This window comes from Copadichromis virginalis, linkage group LG12 (assembly GCF_057382275.1).
Source record: "Copadichromis virginalis isolate Kocher_CV1m ecotype Utaka linkage group LG12, C_Virginalis_male_GT1.1, whole genome shotgun sequence".
NCBI lineage: Eukaryota > Metazoa > Chordata > Actinopteri > Cichliformes > Cichlidae > Copadichromis > Copadichromis virginalis.
Genome location: NC_140629.1, coordinates 6,580,256 through 6,604,149, shown reverse-complemented (window position 1 = coordinate 6,604,149; position 23,894 = coordinate 6,580,256). Strand labels below are relative to the sequence as shown.

The window sequence follows — 23,894 nt, the reverse complement described above, 5'->3', positions numbered from 1 at the left end:
TGTTACTAATTAAACGAATTAAAGGATCTGTTCTATTCGGGTACGGGTTGTTAATTAATGTGGCCAGTAACACCTGTGACGTCTGTTAAAATGGTCTTTGCTAATGGACTATTACTGTTTACAACTTTAGCAGTGGAAGTTCAGTTGTTTGCTTTGAGGCAATTATGAAACCCATAACAGAAGTTGTGCTTTATTTATCACAAAGCAGACTGACTGCGCTCATGCTTACAAGAATTTCCCAACTTTTTGGTCAGTTTTGTTTATCTCAAAGGCTAAGTGGCAAACTTTGCACTGGAAAAACAAAGCCAGTGCTAAAGTGCATTTCCTCTAAGGATATAAAAAAAGTTTTTGACCTCTGAGTATAGACTCTCCCATGACAACAACTGTAGAGGGTCTAAAGCTATTCATAACTCATCTATTGGGATTTTGTTAAGGCCTGTAGCTAGCTGCTGTTTTCTAGGCCTCACTTCTGCTAATTCGAGTCACCAAACCTCTTAAATGAGTTTGTGGTGTTGGTGCCACGTATTGGTCTACTGTGTAGTACAGGAGTCTGTGTGCCTGTGCTTGGATATAAAATCTACAAATGTAGCTTGATTAGCATTAGTCAGCATTAGCATTGTTAGCACTTTCCAAAAATTTAACAGCTAATCACATTTCTTAAAAAAGTTAGCAAAATGTGTTTGCAAACTGGTGAGAACCATCATGGTAGCTAGATCCATCAGTTCAGTAAAGAAATAACTAGTTTGGCCTTTAATGCATTATTAACTTTCTGTCAAAGAAAGTGTAAAACAGATTCAAGCTCAAGATGTTCCAGTTTCATATTTTTGGGCTGCACTTGGCATTTGTGTATTTACAGTTGGCCTGCTTTCAGCATCATAATTAACAGACAGATGTGAAAGCGGTATCTCAGTTATTTAATAAAACCCTTTTCAGACAGTGACCATATTGGGTTCATCAATCTCTTAGATTGGTACACGGTTGTGAGGTGATCTTGTGTGTTTAGACTTTCACCATAAGTAAACAGTGAAGATTACTGTACTTTTCAGTGTTTTTGGTCACAGGAATACTGTTACTATGGTGGGTGCTCATGTTAAACACGTCCACACTTGGTCAGTGTATATAAAAGACACGGGTGTCAAACGTAAAGCCCGGGGGCCAGAACTGGCCCATCTCCAAACCAGCCTACATGACTGTTTGGGAAAATGTGAAGGAGTATAAAGCAGTTTGAGATAAATAAGGACTTTGAACTGTGAATCATCAAAAGTTACTTCAGTAGAATTCATGAATATAAGCACTGCTTTGGGAAAACAGTATAACAGGGCTTCTTTAATAGTAAGGAGAGCATGTTTGAAAGCACCTTAAGTGAATTTCCCAAAATGTTGAATTACTCCTTTAAGAGACACTCTGGGCAACCGAAGTGTCAGAGAAGCCAAATAAATAAACTAAATAATTTGCAACACTACACTGAGCAGCAGCAAGTGCTAAAACTCTGAACTGGAAATCGTTTATGGCTATGACATTTCTTAAATCTGCTTTCATGGATTTAATTAAGTGCAACAATACCTTTCACTGGTTTCTGGCCACTTTCTGTCTGGAGCCACGTGTTTGTCGGTACAGGTTCATTCAGTCTGTCCATCAACACTGTATGTATGAGTGTGTGTGTGTGTTCTCTTCATGTCGTCATGTTTTACATTATTCTCCGTCTGTATAAGTCCACAGTAGCTCCGGGTCCGTCTCTGGGCATCGGTAACAGGGAGAGGGGTTTCAAGGGGGTTTAAGGATCCATCACAAACACACTGTAGTCCAGGATGGTTGGGATTCAGAGGACTGTGAGTGTGTCTGTGTGTGTGTAAAAGTGTGTGTGGGAGGGGTAGTTTCTTTCTTGGCAGTGCAAGTTACCACCCTCACCAAATACATTGAATATAAAGCACTTATTGAGACATCCACAGCGGTCGCAACAGCGAGGGCTCAGCTACATTCTCCGTGCCAAATGTCTTCACGTCAACTTCGATTTGAAATCAAGTGTGCAATTACTGCTCAGCTGCTATGAGCTGAATGCAAATAGCCTTTGCACAAGCTTCCACAGAAAAAAAAAGTGCAACCAAAACACCTATCTGTCACACTCTGTGACTCTTAATAAATGTCATATGGAGTGCACTTGAAGTATAGTGGACTTGAAGGTGTGTTTGAAGGTCGCCATGCAGGGCCGTGCGAGGAGTAATGTAACGCCAGGAGCTTTTCCTCGCATTGTCATTCAAAAGTGGGGAGCCGTTAGTCGCCGATGACTATTTGAACACTGCCGTATTTCCAGAGCAAACGAATAACGAGAAATGTCTTAATTCAAAGCAACGGTCATCACATCAAATCAAAAAGGAAGAGATCGAAGTCTTTCTCGGGTGGTAAATACAAGGTGTGGAAGGGGCGAAAATACAAACTGTCTCGAGAGACTGTCCTTCATTCAACAAAAAATATTTAAAAAACGTCTTTTTCCATTGAATTTCTTCTCTTTGTCTTTCTCTCTCTCTCCTCTCTCCTTTCCATCCCGTACAAAGCTCGGGGACATGATTGTCGTCTTGCTTAGAGATTAGGCTTTTTTTCAACTGCTCGCACACTCTCGGCTCACTAATACAAAAAAAGGGAAGACACGCTTCCAGTCTTTAAGTGCAGTAAGCTGTAAAAGTCTCAAAGGAGCAGAAAGACAGAGAATCAGTTCAATATTTCCAGTTAGTTGTCCTTGTGGTTTGTCAAGTGGTTTGAGAACTGGGGCAAAACGCTTCGCTTGGTCCGCTCTTTGTAGAAGAAATGTGCCCTTCTGAGAACAGGTAACGCCATTTGTTTGATTTCCGTGCTCGAGGTGTTCTCCCCTGCGTTCGTCTTTTTTTTTTCTTCTTAAATACACAATGTACACAAGTGGCGGTTTCACAGTGGAAGCAGAAAAAGCCACAACCATGACTGCATGTTGTCCAAAACACAATAATTAGAAGAGTTCATGTCGCTCGAACACAGTGTATGAGTGTGTATATTTAACATGCTGTGTGCTATAAATGTCTACAGTGAGCCAAACAGCCATTGGTGGAGCGAGAAAGAGGGAGTGAGAGAGAGCGCGGGGGAATTGACAGCATGTTGTTGCAAGAGAGAGAGAGAGAGAGAGAGAGCAGGCATCCTCGAAAGGACAGAGGTAGGTTGGTTGTTTTTTTTTTTTTCAAACTCGGGGAACGGAGACGGAGGAGGACGGGCCTACACCGACGACTCCTCCGGGTTGGCGTCGGGTAGCACGCTTCTCTGCTGCAGGGTGCGTCTCAGCTCTTCCTTGAAGGGGCTGGAGTAGTCGTTCCCACCCATGCCGAGGCCTCCCAGCCCACCTCCCCCAGCACCAGTCCCGCTAGCCCTTTCCTCCCCTGCTGTGCTCAGGTTGAGGCGGATGTAGCCGTTGCTACCGGAGCCTCTGATGTTTGTGAGGCTGAGACGGCTGGGGGAGTGGATGGGCTGGCCGGGTATGGCGCTGGGCGACGCCGTGCTGCTGACACTGTTGGGCCCCAGGGCATGACCGGGAACGATCTTCAGGGAGCCGTCTGAATAATAGTAGTTGGCACCTGTCTCCCAGAAGCGGTCTTCATCCGTGGGCATCTTGCTAGGCACAAAGGTGGGCGGCTCCTTAGGCAGGGTGATGGGGTATACGAGGGTGCTCTCGAGAGGCTTCATGTCTACTCCCTTTCCCAGGGCCAGCTTCAGCCTCCTGCGCAGGTACAGAGCTACGACGAGAAGCAGCAGGCACGCTGCTCCGAGCGTGATGACCAGCACCCAGAAGAGGCCCATGCTGCTGTCCGGAGCCCGTGCTTCCATGAAGACTGGAGCGCTGGCTACCACTGCCACCTGGTAGCGTTCTGTCTGAAACTTGACTCCCTGCTCCTCAGAGTAGCAGATGTAGCGGCCCGCTTGCAACTGGCCCGCTTCAGGGATGATGAGAGCTTTGAGGGTCCGGTCGAAGCGCGGCCCTCCTGCCTCCGGATCACCCAGCTGAAGCTCACGGTCGTTGAGAACCCAACAAGGCTGAGCCAAGTTGGAGACCAGCTGGCAGGGCAGCACCATGTCAGAGCCCACCACAACGGTGACGTTCCTGAGACGGGAGTGCTCTGCGTAGGAGAGGTGGAGGAGGGGCAGAGGGTGCAGGGAAGAGGAGACAAGAGTGGGGGTTAAGTGTCATCCATAATAAATCCATTTCATATTCTGCACTAGCCAGCTCTCCTGTGCTTAATTCAATTTATTCAGCTCAGTTCAAATGTACTCGCTGAGTCCATTCCCTTTACTTGCTGCTGATTTGCTCCTACACTGACAATCAATTCCCACAAGGGGCCACTAGAGAGGTGTCAGCGCCACACTCACCAGGGCTGGGGATGGAAACCGGCTTATCAAACTTGGCTTTTCCCCGGTTGAACCTCTCCAGCATGAGGTCCTGTGAGAGGGAGGAGGTGGACCTGGAGAGAAGAGGGCAGAAAGCAGAGAGGAAGATTAATAATGTTGCAATAAGGAACCGAGAACATTTTAGTAGCGGAAGAAACATGCACAGAATAAGGGGAATCAATAAAAAATGCACAGAAAAATAGTTTTTCCAACACTTTAACAACAAAATGCATTTAATCAGACAGATATTTCAGTAGAAATAAAATAAAACTGTAACAGTACAGAAAGCCAAGGTTACCTCACAGCTTCAGGCTGAAAGTCTAAAATTTTTATTTTATAGGATTTATGCATTTCACTGGCAAATGAAGGAATCTCTGTAGTAATAGGATTCGTAGTAGTTTTTATTTTTATTTTTTTTATTTCTAGATCGATCAGTGTCAAAAACACTAAAGGATGTAAAAAGGCAGCAGTCATTAGAGCCCTGTATCGTTATTTCCAAGTTTCTTTAACTAAAGACGTGATGATTAAATAAAAGAAATCAGTGCAAGCAAACTCAACCACATCATAAAAACAAAGTTCTTTATAGTTCTGTTGAGTTCATATACACTGAGTTCTTTTGCCGACTCACAGTTACTGTGATGCATGATTACTCTGGAGACTTTTTAGCTGCCGGTTCCTTGACAGATTCCTGATGAGAGGAGATGATTTGCAAGGTGCGCAGAGACACACTTGCAAATCTGGGACAAACACAGACTTAACACGACACGAGTACCCGAGGCGAGCTGAGATGAGAGGAAGTGTAACTGGCTGGTGTCAGATGCCGTACCGACTCGTCACAAAGGGATATAACCAGCTTGAACTTTTCTTAAGAGCGTAAATTAGAGCCATGTCACTAGTTGACTGGACTGGCGGTGCTGTTGAGATGAATCAGTGGAAAAAAGATATGATAGTTTTCCTTATTAATTATAATTTAGAGCAGTGAAGTGGAAGATAGATCCAATCATCATTAGATAATGATGATTGGATAAATGAAATCAGGCACTGGAATATTCCAATTAGTGAAACAGTTAAAGGGGTACATTTTGTTTCAGGGGTGATTCAGATGCTTGTCTAACATTTGTACATCAGCAGATTCCTTTAAAGCAAATAATTTTTTCAGTATAGTGTGGATGGATGGGTGTACATAGGTACTAGTCTCACCCTCGGTGGAGGTCGATGCGGACGCAGGCCCTACCCTCGCTGTCCCAGGCGCAGTAGGGATCCCGGGCGAGCAGACAGTCTGGCTGAGACTGATAGCGGCTGCAGTTGGCCAAGGGCAGCTGGAGAACCTCAGAACGAGATCCGATGTACAAGTACTTCTACAGAGAGGCAGAAAGAGAAGAAGAAGACAAAGTCCAGATCCAGAAGAAAGATAAACAGAGAGAGAGGGAGAGAGTGACTCAGTTAGGGGTTAGAGGAGATAATGGGATAATCACTCTCAATTACAATAACACTGACCCCCCCCTCCAAATCCAATCTGGTTTGCACTCTTTTCGCAAAATGCTGTTATAAAATGTCTGATCGCAGCTAAGCCAGCATTAATGAGATAAGCACGAAGCTTTAGGGAACGCCCTGTCGGAAGGCCATCGATCGACGGACGCGCTGCTGTAGAGCTGCGGGGACACAGCAGCCGTCAGCACACAGGCTCCGATGACAGCTCAGAGAAGCCGAGAAAACAGAAGGGCCAAGGGTTCAATTCCCCGCTGTGGTGAAGGATTGGAATGACTGTTATTTGGGAAGAGACTTTCAGATTCATCAGGCAACAAATCATCACAAGACAAAGCAGCACTGCCTCCACTGGATACCAATGAGCAAATGATGAGACAACAAAGAGGGAAAGCAGATTCAAAAAGCACACTGAAGGAATGTGATCACACGAAGAGAGAGCAACCAGACAGGAGATTCCCAAAACAAAAAGGAACTTTGTAGCCCCCATCCCCAAGAGACCATTAAGATTTCTCATCTCTCGCAAAGACAGAAAACAATACACCTAGGAGTGTGTGGTGCCATGGAAACAGATGAAAGTTCAAATTCAAATAGTAGAGTAAAAGATGAGGTGAATTAAATGTGGTCTGTTCTGACTTTCTTTATGTATCGAGACACCTGCTTTCCAAGTGTGCAACAGAACCAAATGTAGACGTCACTTCGCTAAAGGCGCTGCTAGAGTCTTTCTGCTTGGTCCATTCGGGGATACTGTGAAGACATAGCAGCCTGCTCTGAAGCAGAGGACACACTCCCTGGTTGTGGTGAAACACAGAAATATGTGCATGGGAGCCACAGTTAGAGCAGGTTGAAATCTATCAATGCTATGGAAAGATGCTTCTGTGCATCCTTTTTTCCCCTCCTTTGGGAACGCTGTCCCACAAATCAAAGTGACAACATATATTGTGTAAATTGCTGGAGTGTTTTCTACTTTATACAACAGCTTACCAATAAGCTATTTAAAAAATAGGGCCATTATACGACTTTATTCAAATGCTTGTTATGAAGTTGTTGCCTTGTTGAAGGACATCATAAGGCAGGCTTAGAGAACAACTCCATAAACAAGGATAATGATCAAAGAGTAGTTTGCATAGGTCGTGTCCTCATTTTGGTTGCTGCTGTATCGGCAAAATTTAGAATTTATTTTTTTGCTTTTTCCATTTTAATTCAGAGATGCTAATTGATACGATATGAAGAGATTCTAAAGAGACAGAAAAGGAAGCTACAGGTGGACTGAATACTAACTGTGAATACTGTCTTTCATTTGTGCTACTGCATCCAACACACTGGTCCTTGAAGGCATGTTTTTAATCTAAATCTGAGTCTGAACTAAATGAAAGCCGAGTGTTTTAAAGGGGCACCGGAGCGATTCGAGGTGTCAGCGTGTTCCAGCGAGCGCGCGGCATGTGGCAACACCTAAAAACATTTTTCCTCCACACCTTTCCAATTAAGGGGCTGTATCCTACATTAATATTAACGCCCACTTCACATACCGATGAGTTAACGGCTTGGGGCTGAGGAAGGTGTCAGATGCTTCGAGCAACACTCAAACTACCAGCATGTTTCATGCGTGCAACACGAGTGTAGTACTGTGAATGCCTTGCAGGAAACACAGTTTCACAGTGTGAGCGGCTATCGCTAACATAAATATGACTGCACAGCATTTAGTAACTCTTTTATTTTTAAGGGTTTAAGTAGGACTGGACACAGCTAAGCCAGAGATGGTCAAGATGTGCTGTTTTATTCCTAGTTTGGGTTTCATGGGCACCGTGACTGCTCTTTGGCCATGCAGCCCCATACACAACAAAGTGTGGTGCATTGTGCATACTGATGTCTTTCCATCAGTTTTCTGCAACTTGAGTTGCAGTAGCTCGTCTGTTGGATTGGACCACAGGCGCCGGCCTTTGCTCCCCGTGTCTATCAGTGAGCCATTTGGATAGATACCTCACAAAAGCTGCAGTTCTGGAGATGTTTCATCCCAGTCGGGCAGCCATCACAGTCTGACCCTTGTCAAACTCAAATCTTTAAACTTGCACCTTTTTTCCTGCTTCTAACACGTTAACTTAGAAGACAAAGTGTTCCCTTGTTAATATATCTCACCCACAAACAGTTGCCATGGTTGTTGGGATTTTCCCTGTTTTCTCTGTGTGATTGTAGGGTCTTTATCTTACAATATAAAGCACATTGAGGAAACTGTTGTTGTGATTTGGCGTGAGTTCATCCCTTTTCTTCACTTCACATGTCAGCGGTCTCTCTGGGCTGTGTGAATGGACGTTCACGTGTAAAAACAGCAACAACTGAAACACATCCTGTTGTTGTTTTCTTACCTTGGCGTGGGAGATGGTCAGGCTGTCGACTGGCTGGGCCGTTTCAAACAGCTGGATCTCCTCTATCACGTGGGCCTCTGAACCCAGGATCACCACCCTCTGCAGCCAGCCCTCCGCTGCAGCACAGAGAGGAAGAAGACGAAGAAGATTTGAGCTCACTTTACTTCTGTCCTATTCACATGGCAGTTTTCAATCGAGTTTACTTTGGTGCACTTTTGTTGCAACACAGAACACCCAGCACACCTTTGACAGCAAAGCAGGGAATTTAAATATAAATCATACAATTTTGGCAAATATTTACAAAAATAAACCTGCGCCAGCGCTCCAGTTCATTTGTACCATAGCGATATGTTACAGTAAATTACCCCATGCACCTGTCACTGCATAGCCATCAGTTTAAATATCAGCACACAATCACCTGTGACTGCACAACATTTGACATCCTAATATATTCACACACACACATACACGCACACGCACAGGAGCTCATTTAAATATTAATGATGAAATATGATAATGTACAGGCACTCCTTTGGTGCCAACAATTTAAATATTAAAGCACAAGCTGCAAAAATATAACCTATGCAGCAAACACTTTTTTCATGAACTATTGATTGCCAAAGACACAGTGAGTGTGTTGCTCAACTGCTCCTGGTTCATGCTGAGTGTCTGAAAAGCTAGCAAGGCAACAGTTAAGGTTTTATGGCATTTTTTTTCTTGCTGTGGCAAGAACCCCCCCCCCCCCCCAAAACAGGTAAAACTAAACTAACACCACTGATCATATGTCCTTGCCCCTCTGATGTGCTGAGGAGCCGGTATACAAATAGAGAGAGGCCGTAAATGGAGCAGCTGACCTCAGTGCAGCTCTAAGTGGTGTTATTAATTACACCTGGGCTTTTCCTGGTGTGACTCAAAACAAGGCCAGCTTCGCTACGGGCCACACATCAGCATCACGCCAAGGGTCAGACATGTATACAATACCGACATGCTTTAACTGAATACAAAATGCAAGGCCTGCATTATCTTCAAGTGTAACTTTGCGCATGTGAAGGTTTTGTTGACCAGTCAACAAAATTGTGCACTTTAACTACACTTTTAACTACAAAGTACGCGATCATAAGGCTGTTATATTGCAACATCCCCTTTTTATTTTTTTCATGGAGATGTTGGAAGTATCATAATTGTTTCGGCTGCTTTTACAGCCTCCTGTAGTTCTGGTTTAAACACTTCGATTCTGAGGTATGCTTCTTTCCAGTTGAGTAACTTTCTGCCTGTTTCCTGTCTGCTATTGTGTAGACTGTGTAAGAAAAAACCTGACACAAATATATTCTTTGAGAACTGATACTGTCTCGCAGCAAATGGATACACGGGCCTCTCTTTTCACTCAGTAATGAAGTTCTCAGTCCCACACCTCTCCCTCACGAGATTGCCTGCCTTCAGCATCAGCTTTCAGTTTGGTCCAATTTGGTGTTAGCTAGCATGTGAACCTGCAGGTGCAAAGCTGTCGTGCAAATCTGTTTGGTTTGGTGTTTGGTGCAAAGGCTGTGCAGAACATTTTTTTTGAAAACCTTAAGATATATGCAGGCTTTAAATTTTAAATTTAAAAATATTGGCTGGAAAAAAAAGCAACAGAAGACGAGTAGAAAGTTCCCTCCAACAGAAAAACGTGCATCACTAATGCGCAAAGCCAGAGTGTCATCAATCGTTTTCATCGACATCAATTTGTGATTGAAAAGGTCACGAAAAGGAAATCTTCTTGCTGGAACATCCATCTGCCGTACTGAGCTCCAGCTCAGCAACAAACTACAGATGAATTTAAAAGACTGGAGGTGCTCCTGGCCCTTCAACACCTCGGGTAACAGCATTTGAAGAGGTTTTATTTTATTTTTTTTAAGTGGTGTGTGGGGAGCTGATGCTGGAGGAAGAGGAAGAGGAGATCCTGTGCTCCTTTCATGTAGGGCATTGTGAACAAGTTTAGATCCCTGGTGATGAAAGGTATTTCAGGCACAGCTGGTGGGGTGACCTTGATGTGTGTGTGTGTGTGTGTGTGTGTGTGTGTGTGTGTGTGTGTGTGTGTGCGTGCGTGTGTGTATTACGTGCTGACATGCGCTTTCTTCTTAGGTCCTCTTGATTACGAGACTGTCACAGATAATGCGAAAAGCTAACCCAGCAGCCAGAGGGGGGTTTGAGAGATGGAAATACACATACAGGCATAGCAAGCAGAAGGCATATCACCGCACTCGCCTCTCACGCCGTCACAGACCAGTGTCGGCTAATCCCTCAATCCCACAGCCTGTTTTCCCCCCCGTTTAAAAACAGTGTTGTCAAGCACTTCTCCTCCTCTCTCTCTCTCTCTCTTTTTTTTCACATCAGCTGTCGCTATGCCGTCGCTAATAGCTAATCAAGCCCGCAGCCCAATTGGCACTGCGAGCGCACGTCTGCCAAGGGCCCCGTTGAGTTTGTGCCGTGAAGCACGACAAGCGGGGATGACTGCACTTGCCTCAGAGAGTGTGAGTGTGCATATCTGTGTGTGTCCATTAGCAAGGTGCTAGCGCCCGCGCGTGTGTGTGTTTGTGTCGCAGCAGCAGCGGCCATGTGTGTGTCCGGGCTGGCCTCACCGCCTGCCAGCAGAGAAGCCCCGAGTCCGCTGTTGTCACACTGTCAGTGTTGTCCCAGTCACTCTGTCTCTGCAGTGATCTGAATGATAAGTAGGGGAGTCTTTCCATTCATGAGATGGGCTGCATTCAAATTCACATTCCCTGGAATCCGCTATTAGATGTGTATTATCCAGGATTAAGGCTCCGGGAGGGCGGGCTGATTTCTGATCCAAAACAGGACACCTGCGTATGGGCCCAATGGCTACTGACTGGAGATATTAATTAAGTCGCGGGTGTGTAGACGTTTCCTTTGATGCATGAAGACAGATCTCAGCATGCAAATCTAGCCCCTAATTGAAACTCAGCTAAAGTCTGGCCAGATGGCATGTTGTTTTCGTGCTACCGTACCTTATGCCAGTACCTGTTCCTCTGTGCTGCCACGGCCCGTAAGCTCTTATCTCTATGACAAACACTCTATGCATGTCATATATTTTCACCGGCCCGCTGAGAACACCCCATCTCTACAGATGGGGGTCAAAAAAATAACAGAAACATCATAAATCATGAACACTGTGCAGTCTGCTTAAAGACGATGATTCAACTTTATCGCCTTTTTTCTTTTTGAAGCTCCAGAGCAAGATGCTCTCTTGGCCTCTAGCGCCGCAGTGAGCGGAGACGGGCGGCGAGCTGTGAATAGTCGTGTCAGTGGGAATGGAAGCAGCGACTGCAGTTGAAATTAGGGCTGCTCGATTATGGCAAAAATGATAATCACGATTATTTTCACTGAAATTGAGATCACGATTATTTGACGATATTTATTTAACCCTTTAAGACCTAAATGGTAAATGGTAAATGGCCTGTATTTATATAGCGCTTTACTAGTCCCTAAGGACCCCAAAGCGCTTTACATATCCAGTCATCCACCCATTCACACACACATTCACACACTGGTGATGGCAAGCTACATTGTAGCCACAGCCACCCCGGGGCGCACTGACAGAGGCGAGGCTGGCTGACACTGGCGCCACCGGGCCCTCTGACCACCACCAGTAGGCAACGGGTACTATAGAACCAAGTCCACCAGAGCTCATATTATTTTTTTTACATGCTGTAGTGCCATTTGTGGGAGCATTTCAAGTTGCTATACATCAATACAACTGTTATAGCCCATATTTTAATAATATGTATGCATTAAGTCCATAGTAATTACATAAATTGCAAAAAAGTGCAATAAACTACAAAAAATATTGAAAATCGCTTTTGTTTTGTTTACATATATTTCTACTTGGAGAAATTTAAGAGGTTTATCCCTCAAAACTTTAAATACAATAAAGTTGCAAAAAATAGTTTACAACAACAGGAAATTTATTTTGAGTGTCTTCATAGTTTTATTTTGGAGATACAGTTTTTATATACTGCAGGAAAAACAAAAAACAATCCTATGATGCAAATTTGCAAAGAAAACAGCATGTGCATCATTTCACTGTGGGAAGTGTTACGAACAGCTGATGGATCGGCAAAGCGTGTTTCTGGAATATTATGTTTTTGTTCCTGCAAGCGCTTTTTATGCAATTTTTGCAAAGCTATATGTGGAACGAAACCATGACCGAGGACAAGCTGATGGCATCAGATGTAAGTACAACTCCTCCGGTTTCATATGCAAAACAAATTATTGCGCTAGCTTACACGGTTCCGGTTCTACAGGGATTTAAAAATAGTTACGCAAAACGGAGCGTGCTGCTCTGACCGGCTTTAAAGGGTTAACAATGACTTTAAAAAAATAATATAAAATAGTGTGCAACACCACTGAAGTTTTTTTACCTCTCTTTTCAACCAACAGCAGTCACTCTCCTCTCCAAATAACTTCTGCTTAGCTTTCCGAGCTTCCCTCGGGTCCTCTTAATCAGCGGTCTCCACCCTTTTTTGCGCCACGGACGGTTTATGCCCGACAATATTTTCACGGACCGGCCTTTAAGGTGTCGCGGATAAATGAGGGAGGGGCTAATAATCGGCTCAGTCATTTTTAATGATCGTTGAAAGCCCAGATCGTAATCGTGATTAAAATTCGATTAATTGAGCAGCCCTAGTTGAAATGTCACAGCATTCGGGCCGTTAGTTAAAGAGCAAAAATTAGCTGAAGTGACAGTTGAAGTGGAAGCGCTGAAAGCAGCCGAGAAGTCGCTGGAGGGGTAGGGGGCATTAAAAGACTTGAATTATTGCTTCAGTTTAAGTGTAGCAATGGAAGCAATCAGAGTTTTCATGTTGAAGTGCCAGGGATGGGAGAAGTGTGTGCAGTGTAAACAGTTGAGCAGTGGGAATAGGCTCTGAGGAGGGAGTGTACAGGATTGGTGATGCGTTTTCCCCCCAATAAAAACATCAGTGTTTTAGCCAAACACCCATGCCAGCATCACGATTCATTACCTGTGCCGATGAAGAGCATGTTGTACGGCCTCTGGTCCAGGGCGCTGACACGATCCACCGCCAGCCTCGTGAAGTTGACGCCCTTGGTGAGCAGCAGGAGGCGGCCCAGAGCTTTGTCCTCCATCAGAGGGTGCTTCTTGGCAAAGTTGAGCGTGGCGTCAGGCAGCTGCAGGGAGCTGTTGTAGCCGTTCTCCCTGTCTGAGTTGGTTATACACTGCAGTAAAGAGAGAAAAGAAGGAGGGACAGGGGAGGGAAATGAAGCGGGGAAAGGAAGGGAGAAGGATATGAGGAGAAAGTAAGAGGGCCAGGAAGGAGAAAGAGGAAGAGGAGGAAACTTCTTAGCTGCAGCTGATACAGGTTGGCACGGTTAACTGGCTTACAAACCAGTGCCCTCCCTCCACCCCTTCCTCTTCTTCAGTTTTGCTTCGCACTGGCTCTCACCTCCGCCTGCTAACACCCCTTCCTCTCCTTCCTTTCCTGTGGCGCTGGATCATTATGTCCTTGGCCTCCAAGCTACGCCACATCACCCATTTTCCCTCCCTCCTTAACTATCCCATAGCGACTATTTTCCTGCTCTGTGAAGCTGTCTACAACTTGATCAAAAATTTAAACATTGACATGGGCAGTTTCTTACCGATCCCGGCCGCGGTGTGGGGACAGAACCCGTGTAGCGTCCCCACCTCTGGGACGCCTCTCTGTACTCCTTGTAGGACCCTTTGAACACCTCCTTCACGTTACTTATCTGGTACTGACACACAGCTGACACGTCCACGTCACCCCTGGAACATGGCAGCAACATGGGGGAATCGGTGATGTGTGGCAGTAATAATCGAGACAAATTACCTGTCGTACAAGTCAGCGAGACACACTCAACAGGATGTGAACATGTACGTTTAAAAATAGCAGAATCCAAAAATACCAGGCAGTGAAGCGTGCTGCTTTTAAACGACCCTCCCGGTAATCACAATGTAGTAAATAGATATTAAATGTATGGTCTAAAACTGATTTGTTGACACATCTCCACTGTTTCCATGATGAGGCACAAATTGATGCACATGTACGAGGGTTCCTTCATACGCCAGTGAAATCCATCAATTAGTGCCGTGACTCAGGAAATGCATTTCATTTAATGGTGAGGTCGGGGATTCGGGAGCTCTTCAAAATTTTTTTTTTCCCCAACACATTTTCAGACATCCAAGTGGGACTCAAATTGGGTATTGACGTCTGACACAGACACATTAAATTATACTTTTACTTGATATCTCACGAATATCTTTAATTTCCATGCTCATTCACCGGAATGAAACTACCCCCTCCACTCGTTTTTTAATTCCACTCTCAAACTGAGGCACTGACAGACAGGCATATAACTGTGAGCAATCTAAGGAGCTTGGAAAGAAAAGCGTCTGGACTTCTTTAAGTTTCCTTGAAGACGTTTCACCTCTCATCCGAGAAGCTTCTTCAGTTCTAAACAAATTTAAGCCCTGTGGGAGTGTCCCCAAAAGGGTCCTGCACCCCCTATTGATCCTCTACCTAATCACATGATCCAAGGTGTGAAAACGGCTACACTAATCCGGATCAATTTGAAAACAGCATTTTCGTTTAAAAACGCTCCACACTATTGTTTTCAAGCGTTTCCGACCAGTTGTTCATCCACACTGCAACCATCGAAAACGCTACGTTCCTGTATTACGCATGAGTGAAATGTAAGACAATTCAACCTGTGTCATTTCTGTCTGCTGTTTATTTACTTTCCGGCTCTTTGGAAAATGACTGAGTTTTTTTAATCGGCCAGACAATGAGGAGTTGTTGCTGCGAGTAAGACAAAAGTACAAAGTTGCAAAAGTGCTATCTGGAGCATGTACAAACTGATATTAATCTTTAATAGGGCTGTCAAAATTGAGAGCAAACAAAACAACTGCTGTATAATGCCCTCCGCTGTCTTTGTTTAATTGGTCACATGACTGCATCATTTGACTAGAATACGTCATCGTTTTCAAAAAGGCTCCGGGTGTCGCGGTCCACACTGCGACGTGAAAACGGCGTTTTCAAATGTATCCGCTGTGGAGAGGTTTTTCAAAACGCTGCGTTTTCTTTGACCAAAAACGCCATCTCAGTGTGGACGGAAGGCAAAAACGGAGAGAAAAACATGCGTTTCCAAACAAAAACGTATTAGTGTGGACATGGCCACAATCAAAGGTTTTGGGTGAACCCGCTGTGAAACCTGGCCCCACCCTATGATGCGATTTACTGAGGTCAAATGACCCAGGGTGCGAGTGGGCGTTAAGGCGCCAGAGAAGGGATCTCAAAACTGGATTATAGATGGCAGACAGTTGGTGTTGTAAGCCCCGCCCTCTGTTCAAAGATGGTCGTTCACAGTGGACATAGACGGCTTCTTTCACTCCTCTTTCAAACCATCTGTCGTCTCTGTCCAAAATGTGAACATCGGCATCCTCGAAAGAGTGACCTTTGACCTTTAGATGCAGAGCAAGTTTGAGCAAGTCAGAAAAGTAGCAAAGTCCGAATTTACAGATATTGCTATTTAGCTTTAAACGCTCTCTCCATTTTTTCTTTGCAATGTGTGTTTTGTTTTCTGAAAGGCCGAGTTCATGAAGTCATATGATGCGATGTCCTCTTCCATTTCAGAACAGTGCTCCTCCTGTTAATGTGTGACAGAGCTGCGGGTTTATAAGGTCAACGTCACAACCAAAGGACAGCGCCGATGTCTTAGCGAGTTAAAACGCAGCCCTATTCAGTCACATTATGGCTTGAGCTCCCGAGTCATCATTTACATAATGTCCAATTATCTTAATGTTATCTCTATCAAAGCCAGGGGGCTTTAAGGAAACCCCAGCAAGTCACACACAGAAAGAACGAGGGGATTAGGCTCTCTTTTTCTTTTCAAGCAGCAGAAGGAACTCCGAGCAAGAAACAAAGCTGGAAGTTCAAAGCCGGTTCAGTTTGCGATATGATATCTTACTGAAGAGCACAAAAGACTCACATCAAAGGGCGCTGCCTGGAGACAGAGAACGTTTCCAACTTTCTGAGGACAACCTTCCGCCCTCGCTCCAGTTTCTTTGTTGATTAGTAGCTCATTAACACGCTGCCGTGATGCCCAACAAACAGCCGTCTTTACTCCGCTAATAATGCTGGAGTAACTTCTCACAGCTGAATCATGACTGTCAACACCCTTTTAATTAACAGTTTGTAGTTTAATTATTGCGCTCAAAATGACTTAATTTTCATCCCACTGTGTTTGAAATGGAACAGCAGCGAGTGGACAACAGCACGGTGTGTTCACGAGACATCTGATTTACTCAGGGTGGATTTCTGCTCCTATAAAATAAAGCAGTTGCTAAAACAAGATATATAAATACTTTGATTGGACCGATCACTTTGGAGTCATGCATGATTTTAAAGACCTTTGTCTTGCCGTGAAAATGAATGCTCGACAAGCTGATGTAATATGTTTGGAAAATGCACCCACCATTGTTCAAAGCTAAATTAAAACCACGAGACGTTTAATCTCTAATAAAAACAGTAAAACATTTTCAGGGACACTCAACTCGTATTCTCTCAAAGTAACTCACATTAATGTCAGCTAAAGGCCTCATTACGCAGGAAATACCTAATCACGCAAAGTACTTAATTAGAGCCATCCTCTCAGAGTGACCATTGGTTTGAGTAAGAGGCTGACAGGTTGGCAGATGACAGCTGATAGCATATGTGGCAATTAACTTACATCTATTTGGGTTTTAATTTGAAACAAAGTGATGTCTGCGGTCTCTTTTGCACCGCTGTCGTTCCGACTTACCACTGAGCGTGGAAGATGCCGTAGAAGGTGGTCCCCCGCCAGTCCTGCCCCGGCAGGGTGAAGACGGCTCTCAGGTTGTTGAAATAGACGTGACGCTCTGGGAGGGAGCACTCCAGCCGGGCTTTCTGGAAGGTGGTCCACTTCTTCTGCAGGGTCCTGGTTCCACCCAGATCGCCCTGAGAGAGAGCACAAATCAAATCTTATTTATGACTAACGATTATTATTTTAGGATTTTTTTAATGCTTATTTTTTTAACCCACCGTTTGCATTCAGTAACACTTTAATATAAACATAAATACGACTTAATACGAATAACAGCAAGGTTTGGGACCAGTGGACGGATTTCATATTCGTTTTCTGAAGCAAGAAACATTTAATCTCGTTTTAAGAAGACTAAGCACTGCAGTCACTTTGTGACAGCATACTTGCTTTGCCTAGTTCAGATCCAGCTGATGTGATGTGAAAACTTCAGTGCACGTACACCGACAATGGCATTTCTTTTCTTAATAGAAATTCAAAGATTCAAAGATTAAAAGACTCGATCTGACCTGATCCGATGAAAGAGAGTACTTTATTTTTAATCGTTTTAAAACATGTTCAGAGAGGATTTTTCAGTTTCCACTTGATATTTAATCAAGTAGCTGATTAAAACCAAAGAGTTGTTTTTTTTACCTGTTTGAAATAAAAAAAAAATATATTCTTGAATTTTAGTTTTAAATACTAAACTTTACTTCTTTACTTTAGTATAGCACTCCCTGTATGTACGCAGGTTCTCTGATGGCTCCAGCAGCTTATCAAGAAACGACTCCTATTGATTGTTATTAAGCGATTGTACGTGATAATTAATAACAAGTCTGCAGAAGCAGTGGAAATACTGTGGGATGATTACTGTGTCTATTTAACGATCTTAACAGAGGATACCAACACAGCAGCCCTCTGCTTTCTTATCCGGGTAAAAGCCCCACAGTCACATGCTGAATGTAGAAGTATCGCCATGGTTACCAAATGGTGCCCACTGTTACACACACAACACTGAATACGTTTTAGTTCTTAGACACACCAAAACTCTACCGTGACAAAGTATTGTGTGGCTCGCTTTGAGCTGGCTGGCCTCTCTCTCTCCTTCCTGTTAGGCTGCCACGAATTCTGCATTTCATTGGCCTCGCCTTCACCCCACAAAAGCCAAATATCATCCGAGTAAATACACTGTAATTACTCTGAATATACATACGAAATTTTTTTCGCATCAGTTGGCTGACTGAGCTTCTGTCATGTTGAAAAAAGGATCTGAAAGAGCTTTTATAGCCTGAGACGTTCAGGTCTACCCGAGAAAATTGAAGATAAAGGCACTAACAATATTAACTTTTACAATAAAAATGGAATCTATATTGACGAGCGGTCTATTTCTGTATTGCTCTGTGGGCACAAAAGAGACGCATTTGCCTCATTCCTCTCATTTTTATTGTCCTCAGTGATTGCAGATGTGAAAAAAAGAAAAAGGAAAACACAAAAATGCTCATTTTATAGCAATGAGACATAGATATTGTGCTCCTGCTGTAATAGGGGTATAAGCAGAATGTGCTGAATTATTCATTGCTGTAGTACACATCATGTAACAGCATCTGTTTCTAATTTCATTCAGAGAGCTTTATTGTTCATCCTCGCAGACATTAAAGGGCGCTTCCCATAAACCAGAGCATATATTCAACACTAAATTACATACATCTCCATCGACTATTAGCAATCTGTCTCCAGCTTTTATAGTTTGCCTGGTTTAAAAGATGCTAAGATTACATGGCAGCATAAGTAAGTGTAACGTGACACTCTACTTCTGTAACGGTAACTGAACGTCTCAACTCTCGTCGACTCGCCTCATAGCAGAAATCACCTCTGTCTGTGTCTGGCCATAATCACTGTGGTGTATCAAACCTAATCAGTTGTCCTAATGAGGCCATTCATTAAGCAAATTAATGCATTAATTACCAAATACATCTATGTCAGTGCAACTGTCTCGGTGTAGCACATTGTTAGTAAACTGGCAGTGAGCTGAAGTTCTGTTGCTCTTGTTACAAAAACACGCGACAGCTGGCTTTGTGCAGACGTTGTGGGTTTTTTCAGTATTTTTATAGCAGAACATGTTCATATGATCATGAAAACTTCAAATGCACATGAACAGAGCAATGCTGTTTAATTCAAACTTGTATGCCGGTTGCTTGGGAGGTTTGGCATTGACTAAATGTGCTCTTGATGCTTGAGCTGGAGGTTTTATGATTGCTACTGAGCTTTTAAGCCTCTAAAGAAAAAGTTCATTTAAGTAAACAGATGTGGTTCCCACGTTATCTCGCTACTCATTTGTGTGCGCTCAGTTTTGTGTTGTGAAAGCAGTTCTAGAAGATAAACAGATATGTGAACAAACTGCAAAATCTGGGCACTTGTGATCTTCATACAGCATCCACTCTGGTTTTTAGTCATTACAAAGGCAGTTCTGACTCACTTCTTCTTTTATAATGTTTAGGTCTTGTGATACAAACACAGCGCCATCGGGATGAAAGCATATAAAAAAAAAAAACAGGCAGCCAAATACTTATTCTCCAGATACTCTATTAGTTATACCTTAGTAGTACTTGGTTGGAGCCCCTTCTGCACTCAGAACTGCCCTAACTCTTCAACGACAAGATACTGGAAACATTCTTTGTTGACACGACAGCATCACACAGTTGCTGCAAAGTTTTCGGCTGCACATCCATGATGAGAATCTCCACCACATCCCAAAGGTGGCCATTTGGATTTTGAGACACTGTGGTCGTAAAGGGATGGACATGCTCAGACCACCCGGTCTCGCTGCAGCAACCACGCCATGCTTAGAGTTACCTAAATCATCCTTCTTCTCCATTCTGATGCTCAAATTGAACTTCAGCAGGTCGTCTCGGCCATGCCAACATGCCTGAATGCGCTGAATTGCTCCAATGTGACTAGCTGACTAGATAATTGTCATTAATGAGCAGTTGCAGATATATACCCGAGAAAGTGGTCTATCTGAGTCACTAATTCTGTGACACTGTGACAAGAAATTCTTCATTATCAAAGCAAAGACAAGCGCTAATTAGCTAATGTTAGCAATATATCTAACACTGATCCATGCGCTGTTACCTTCAGGCTCATTGTAGTTTGTGAGTATAGTCCTTGGTAAAGGCAACTAATGACAAAATCAATGTGAACAGGTTTTATTACATAAATTTAATCATAATTAATTATCAGTTTAAATGCTGCACCAATGACAACATGAGCTGCTGTGGAGTCATTGATGAGATTTGACCACTACTCTTTATTTGACAAGGTTGGGTTAAGGGTATTGTGGAGGTATAAATCTTTCATCACTGCTTTGCTAGGAGGAGTGGCGAGTTGCTAATGCATCTGAGTGAACAACCAGGAGAGACTTACTTTCCAATTTGTACCTATAAGGAAAACTCTGCATAGTCGATGTATTTACTCTATATGCTGTTTATCATTTCAATCAATTCTGTTGGTTGCTTCCTTATATGGGCGCCTCCAGCTGAAGCCTGTAACTGTTAGCAAGTGCTGCCTCACATTATTAAGTGCTCAGAAACAGCTGCCAAAACAGCTGGAGAAAATGGAAAACAGCTGATTTCCAGTCAAGTGTGCATGAAACTACAATTCTGCAGTCAAATCCGTCCCTGTGCACTTACAGATTGATTACTGTTTGAATGAGTTTGTGTTTTTCCCAATTAATAAACGCCCACAGGTTCCAGGTTAAGGCGCTACTAGGAGATTCTTAATTGAATCTGTTCTGGGATCCGTTTTGATTATCCGCTGCGTCAGGCGTTACCTTGCAGACGCGAGCCACCCTGGCCACGTTGGGCTCGGTGTCGCAATCCAGCTCCATGGCTCGCTCGGTAAAGAAGAAGTAGATCTTGTCGTCGTCGCCCTCTTTACTGCCGCTGCTCTCCCTCACCAGGGCTGAGCCCACAAAGTCAGGCTCTGCACATGCAACACACACAATCAGAATCAGATATTTACATGGAAACACGGAGACAGCCTCGCCCTGCAGGACTGAATCACAACAAAAACAGGTGTAAGCACAAAAGCTTGACACCTCTATTTCATTCCCTGACACCCTTTCTCACCTCTTTGTCTTCTGTCATTTTCTGTCATCGCTCTTCTTCTTCTTGGCCATTTTTACTCTCTGTGTCTCTACCTTTTTGTTAATGGTCCATTTTCTGTGTGTGTGTGTGTTTGCGTGCATGCGCGTTTTTACTTTCTCTAGACACCGTTCTGTTTCTCAGATTGTACTCCTCATTAGGTTCTGAATGTGCAACAGCAGATACAGACAGTTTTGGACTCGAGCTGCTGGAGGCTTTCAATTCTACAATTTTTATGCAAACGTGTATTTTTTTAAATTGCAAGGACACCGTGGTTCCCCAGATGGACTGGTGTTTTCAGTATTAAAGCCTCTGAAGCCGCCTTTTAAATCATCACAGTGCACTACAACTCTCAGCTGAAACCCAGGTCAATTAAATGCTTTTAGGCTGGTCAGAATTGCTTAAATTAAGATGAGGCTTGCTTCCTTGCAGGTCGGCTTTTTAATAAAAGCTCTGTATTAGCATGAATAATGAATGGACATATCAGTCCAAAGCCCTGCCTCAGCTGTATGTTCCTCTTCCCTCTCTCCCTCCTCCGTTCCCCTCATCAGTCCCTCAATCTTTTCATCAGCAATCCTCATATCTGTCTTTCCATCACATATTTTTTCCTGCTGTGATTTCATCCTCTCCTCTCTTCTTCAATTCTGTCCAAGTGCCTGGCTCCTCTCCCCCCACTCAGCCCCCCCTCAAGAGATAACGTCCTTCGCTGCAGCCCAGGCGCGGTCTTCATTTCCTGCAACTCAGTTCTCTTTCTCTTGCTCTTTTGCATGTTTCCTGCTCTTTTTTTTATGAAACTCTGTTAAAAGGAAGTGAATGTTATCTCCCTCTATTGTGATTTTTAAAAAATGGAATACAAGTTTAATTTGTCAGTAATGTTGTAACTTGGGGGAAAAAGACTGAATATTATAGTTTAATTCAAACAAAAGTATGCATGACTTGACATTTTTCTTCATCTTTCTTCTGAACACAGCAGCTGGGATTGATTCACACAGGATGAAAAGCGGGTTTCTTACACATATATAAATAACTACCTACAAGACTAACAGACTAACAGTGTGCAGAAACCTGTTGTGTAGTTCATCTTTATTGTGTTTTATATTTGGTCTCAGTTGTTCCACATTTTTATTTACAGCCTTAATTTACAGATTATGGCTTGACTTTTAACAGAAAATGTAATATTTTCTGGTATATTAGAATTTATTTAGAATTTGCTAAATATCTGAAGCATCGTTCAGCAGCCGGATCCATGTGAGAATCTCCCAGGACAAAAGACTTTTGCTCCTGCTATTCTCTTTTTCGTCCCACCCTGTCTTTCCTCTTCAGCTTTGGGCTCATAATTTCTTTCTTCTTTGCCTTATGTGTTCATTAAAAAAAAAGAAAATCTTACCATTGAGCCAAGCAGGCAAGTATTCGCTCTTCATGCTGTAATGCTGTTGGCCCAGGTTTCTCAGAATGACTGGCTCTGTACCCAGGAAGTTGTTGAGTGTTGCCGAGTACAGCTCCTTATCTGTACCAACAAAATGCAAGCTTTAGTTTCATTCTTTTTTAGTGACTATTGTACCGGCTTACAATGGGAGAGGGTCAGTGGTTCAGCTGGGAAACACAAATGCAGGACGGTGAATGGGCGCCTGTAGGTTCACTGAAGCTGTCCGCAGTGAAGGGAATGCAGCGTGCAAGTTAAACTGGACTTTTGGACTCTCAGAGCAACAGTATGGCGAGAAAACAGATGGGAAATTCTGCATGAGCAGTTTGTCGAGATTTGATGGACATTTAATGCTTCTTTTAGAGCTGTAAAAACTGCGGGGCTGTTCCCTTCAGTATACAAACTGCTGAGATGGAACAACAGAAGCTGACTGTGTGTTTTTGTTGATAATAGAAGTCAATGGGATTTGTCTTGCTTTTTGGGATAAAGTGATTCTTTAACAATCCTAAATCCGTTCAGAAAGATCCAAAAACTTTTACTACTATTCCTCACACATGAATATATACATGGCTATACTTACCCACTATAAGGCCAGTGTGCCCCTTGGCGGGATCATACGGGCATTTTCCCTTCCCATCTTCCAGGGCTGCAGCGTTGAGGGTAAAAGAATCTGCATTCTGCAAACGTGCAAAGATTCACACGCACATAATGAGGATCATCAGTACGTATTGACCTACATTGCACAGCTGCAAGGTCTGTCTGTCCGTTGCAAGGACCAGATCTTCACAGCTCGCCATGTTGTCTTGTTGCATCAATGTCACACGATATGCGTGCACGTGTACGCGCACGGGCCTTCACACGTTGGGCTAACCTTTGCCTGAGATGCTTATTTTCCATTGCATTTATTTTTATTTTGTCACACAGTGGTCTTTGCCTCAGGTCAGGTGGCAGAAATCTCAAGTAGACACCTGTCAGCACAGGCTCGCTGTGACTTGCTATCTACGGAGCTACACGTGTACTTACCACGTAAGTGCATTTGGGCTGGAAGGCGTAGGTGCCGCAGGTGTAGAGGAGCGTGTGGTTGTAGCTCTGGAGGAAACGGATGTAGTTGAAACACTCGGTCTGTGAGAGAGTGACGAGGAGTTATTTTCAAGGCAATCGGAGCAGTTTTATCCTCGGCTAAGGGGAGAAACCTATTCCACCACAAAGACTTTCAGAATACTTAACACA

The 23,894-nt window shown here is 43.6% G+C and overlaps 1 protein-coding gene across 2 annotated transcripts in view; it reads right to left on the bottom strand.

Moving 5' to 3' along the window:
- The window catches only part of sema4c (sema domain, immunoglobulin domain (Ig), transmembrane domain (TM) and short cytoplasmic domain, (semaphorin) 4C), a 112,733-nt gene that overhangs the window by 2,096 nt on the left and 86,743 nt on the right, over positions 1-23,894 (bottom strand). For both annotated transcript variants that reach the window (XM_085474501.1, XM_085474502.1), the window contains exons 6-16: positions 23,688-23,786; positions 23,245-23,341; positions 22,629-22,748; positions 20,929-21,080; positions 17,082-17,257; positions 13,902-14,046; positions 13,268-13,481; positions 8,250-8,365; positions 5,602-5,759; positions 4,384-4,475; positions 1,564-4,133 (exon numbers count right to left, since the gene is read on the bottom strand). In XM_085474501.1, the coding sequence (XP_085330627.1) occupies positions 3,238-4,133; positions 4,384-4,475; positions 5,602-5,759; positions 8,250-8,365; positions 13,268-13,481; positions 13,902-14,046; positions 17,082-17,257; positions 20,929-21,080; positions 22,629-22,748; positions 23,245-23,341; positions 23,688-23,786 (2,265 nt within the window). In that variant the 3' untranslated portion in view covers positions 1,564-3,237. The remainder of the gene's footprint in view (positions 1-1,563; positions 4,134-4,383; positions 4,476-5,601; positions 5,760-8,249; positions 8,366-13,267; positions 13,482-13,901; positions 14,047-17,081; positions 17,258-20,928; positions 21,081-22,628; positions 22,749-23,244; positions 23,342-23,687; positions 23,787-23,894) is intronic.